The sequence below is a fragment of the Pteropus alecto genome, unplaced genomic scaffold (genome assembly GCF_000325575.1).
Source record: "Pteropus alecto unplaced genomic scaffold, ASM32557v1 scaffold42, whole genome shotgun sequence".
Classification (NCBI taxonomy): Eukaryota; Metazoa; Chordata; class Mammalia; order Chiroptera; family Pteropodidae; genus Pteropus; species Pteropus alecto.
In genome coordinates this window covers 11,540,201-11,543,373 of record NW_006434825.1, presented here as the reverse complement: position 1 = coordinate 11,543,373, position 3,173 = coordinate 11,540,201, and the positions used below count along the sequence as shown (strand labels likewise).

Sequence of the window (3,173 nt, the reverse complement as noted above, 5' to 3'; positions counted from 1 at the left end):
CCAGGCCATGCTGACTGCAGTGTTGCTGTGCTGTGCTCTGCTGCTGGCACTGCCTGCCATGCAGGGGGCCCAGATGGGCTTGGCCCCCCTAGAGGGCATCAGAAGGCCTGACCAGGCCCCGTTCCCAGAGTTGCCAGGTCAGTGTGGGCAAGGGTGGGTCTGAGTGGCCTAGACACCCTCTGGTCACAAATTATTTTGCCTGGTATGCACCCTCCTTCCCCCTTCCCAATCCTAGGCCTGGGAGGTGGGTGTTTTGTGCATGTGGGGGTTCTGCTCTCACATCATCTGTCCCAGGCCTGGGTCTGAGGCCTGGGCTGAAAAGGACAACTGCAGAACAGGCGGAAGAAGCTCTGCTGCAGGAGGCCAAGGACTTGGCAGAGGTAACTGCTCAGGGAAAGGGGTGAGGCCACAGGCCTTGGGAGGGTATATTAGGCATCATCCCCACTCTCCACTTAGTGACCCCCTTACCTGGGGGGTCACTGCACACCATCCTTCCTCATGTTCCACTGCCATCCCACTTGGATCGGGGCAGGTGAGGTCCCTAGATCTGCCTTTGGAGACCCATGCTCCTGCATCCCTGCAGGTGCTAGATCCAGAAGGACGCGAACCACGCTCCCCGCGTCGCTGTGTACGGCTGCACGAGTCCTGTCTGGGACACCAGGTACCGTGCTGTGACCCATGCGCCACGTGCTACTGCCGCTTCTTCAACGCCTTCTGCTACTGCCGCAAGCTGGGTACTGCCATGAACCCCTGCAGCCGAACCTAGGTGGCCGACGTCAGAGTCGAGGCTGGAATAGGGAGGCGTGAATAAAGTTTGGGACCAACCCTGAGGCTGTGGCATTATTTCGAACGTGGCTGTCGGAGGGGGAAGGTCAGGGCAGGGATGGGGATGCCTCAGAGCCTAGAAACCACACACACACCCCTACCCCAGGGCCTGTGTTACGTCATCATCTGAGTTACTTACAAGTACGCTCTTAGGGCGCCAGGTGCCGTTGGGGTAAGCAAAGGAGAGCCTGGCTCCAGCCTTCGCATTATGTTGCACAGTACATGCGCAGAAGGGTGGGCGCAGCACGAGACAGGGGCTGTAACTCCTGGCTGGCGACCAAGCATTAAGCTCCAGGGGCTGCTTGCAGCTAATTCGACATGTGACCCCCAGGGAAGCCCTCCCCTTACCGTACCTCAGTTCTACTCAAGAGAAAGCTGATGCAACAGTCTGGAATATTTCCAAACATAAATACTCCGCACGCCTCCACAGTGCCAGATGCACTAGACCTGGGAAAGCTAGTCTATACTCCGCATGCCCCACAGTGCCAGATGCACTAGACTTGGGAAAGTTAGAGGGCCCAATCCAATTCCCGCGGCCACGGGCGCCACCACGCGGCCAGCCTCAAACGCTCTAAGCCGCTCCAAGCCGTTCCAGCCAGGAGCTGGAGGCTCTCATCCCCTCAGCGCGCAGGCGCCAGAGGGCCGTCCTAGCCGACACCTGCGCAACGCTAGCGCCGGAAACCAAGCGGAAGCCGGGTACGGCTCAGAGCTCCGCCCCATTATGGTCACGTGAGGCGCTTGCGCGTCACCTGACGTGCTTGACAGTCCGTAGCCGGCGCCGAGTCAGCTGGTTTTGGAATTGCGCTGCGTGCCTGCGGGTTGGGGTTCTCTGGTCCCGCCGGCCCCGCCGCAGCCATGTCGTTCTTCCCGGAGCTTTACTTCAACGTGGACAATGGCTACTTGGAGGGACTGGTGCGCGGCCTAAAGGCTGGTGTGCTCAGCCAAGCCGACTACCTCAATTTGGTGCAGTGCGAGACGCTCGAGGGTGAGCCGCGGGGCCGGGATGCCGGGCCTTGAAAGGCGGGCAAGGAGGCTGGCCCGGGCCTGCGGGTTCCGAGGTCTGGCCTAGGAAGCCGAAGGCGGGCGTTCTCGAAGCGCCGGAGAGGCCTCGCTGAGAACTTAGGGGCCGATGGCGGGTGCGCGGGAAGGGGAACTACCTCTAGCTGCTACTCGGCTCAGGCCCAAACGAAAACAAGGCTTTAAGAACCTCAGTGGTTCGCTTCTGCTGGGGCCACCTCTTCCCCCCTATACCCCCCTATACCCACCGCGTAGTTTAGAAAAGAGGGTCTTTCGGGAGTGGTTGGTGTGAGATGTGCCCATAAAGTCTCTTTACTCTGACGTAGCCAGAGTGAGCTGTCCCGTGGCAACGCTTGGGGGAACTAAGCGGAAAAGTCCCATTTCCCTTATAACACATACACCAAGGCGTTAGGGACCATTGTGTCTTCACGTTGGCCGCGGGGTGAGCCTTCCTGGGGAATTGCTGAGCCTGCTTAGTTAAGAGTTTTCTCCCATTGAGAAACCACTGGCCGAGCAGAGTCTTCTTGAAGGCAGTGGTTGAGATGTGGCCCTACAAGTCTGCAAGTTCATACACAAGTATTTGGCCAATAAGTCCCACCCTCTCAGAAGGATGCCTGTTGGGACAGGGTGTCTTAGCACAAGAATTGTGAGAAGCTGAGTTCCCCTTTTTCCTCGAGCACACACAGCTTTAAAGTGGGGTGGACCCCCGAGACACAGCTGCATCAAATTTACTTCATTAGCGATGTCCCTGATTCTAGTCTTCGACTCCTCCCCCAGGTGATAATGAAGGGCACAGTGACTGGGTTGTGAGTCCCCATCCCTGACCCCCAAGTGATACTCTTGAACTAGTCTCATGGTAGATAACCGTGGGGGAAGATAACTAAATGATTCACTCTGGAGAAAATTTTCAAATCAAAAACTTGAGATTAAAAGTGAGCTCAATTTTAAAAATCAGTTATTGTTTTCTTTGCAAACGAAACCAGTAATGTGGAAATACATATCTTTAAATTTTAATACTTATTGAAATTAAAATACAACTGTGGACTTTATGGTTTTAACATAAATGTGCAAAAAAGGTTGTTCACCTTGCTTATGGGAGTGGAGGTGGAGAAGGAGAGGAGAACAATTAGGGTGTTGGGTTGTAGGAGCCTACCAGCAACCCATTGTCCTCACTGTGAGGAAAGGAGAAGAAACAAGAGAGAGGCTGTCTGGAGCAGAGCCTGGCAAACAGTTGGCACTTAGTGTGAGTTTTGTGGACTGACTAGGAAGGAGGAAAGTTCTTTGCTTAAATCTGAAGGTGAACTCCATTGATTGTAAACTGGCATTTGGTA

General features: G+C 55.4%; 2 protein-coding genes across 3 annotated transcripts in view; both read left to right on the top strand.

Annotated features, from left to right (window-relative positions):
• Nucleotides 1-4: 4 nt before the first annotated feature.
• On the top strand, nt 5-1,046 carry AGRP (agouti related neuropeptide). The gene is made up of 3 exons (XM_006909760.2): nt 5-137; nt 295-380; nt 584-1,046. Exons 1-3 carry the CDS (start codon nt 8-10, stop codon nt 764-766), a joined length of 399 nt encoding a protein of 132 aa, XP_006909822.1. The 5' UTR covers nt 5-7; the 3' UTR covers nt 767-1,046.
• Nucleotides 1,047-1,572: 526 nt separating this feature from the next.
• The window catches only part of ATP6V0D1 (ATPase H+ transporting V0 subunit d1), a 41,537-nt gene continuing 39,936 nt past the window's right edge, over nt 1,573-3,173 (top strand). Inside the window, exon 1 of one of the 2 annotated variants that reach the window (XM_015587762.2) lies at nt 1,573-1,810. In XM_015587762.2, the coding sequence (XP_015443248.1) occupies nt 1,681-1,810 (130 nt within the window). In that variant the 5' untranslated portion in view covers nt 1,573-1,680. The remainder of the gene's footprint in view (nt 1,811-3,173) is intronic. The other variant, XM_006909759.3, reaches the window with a different exon arrangement.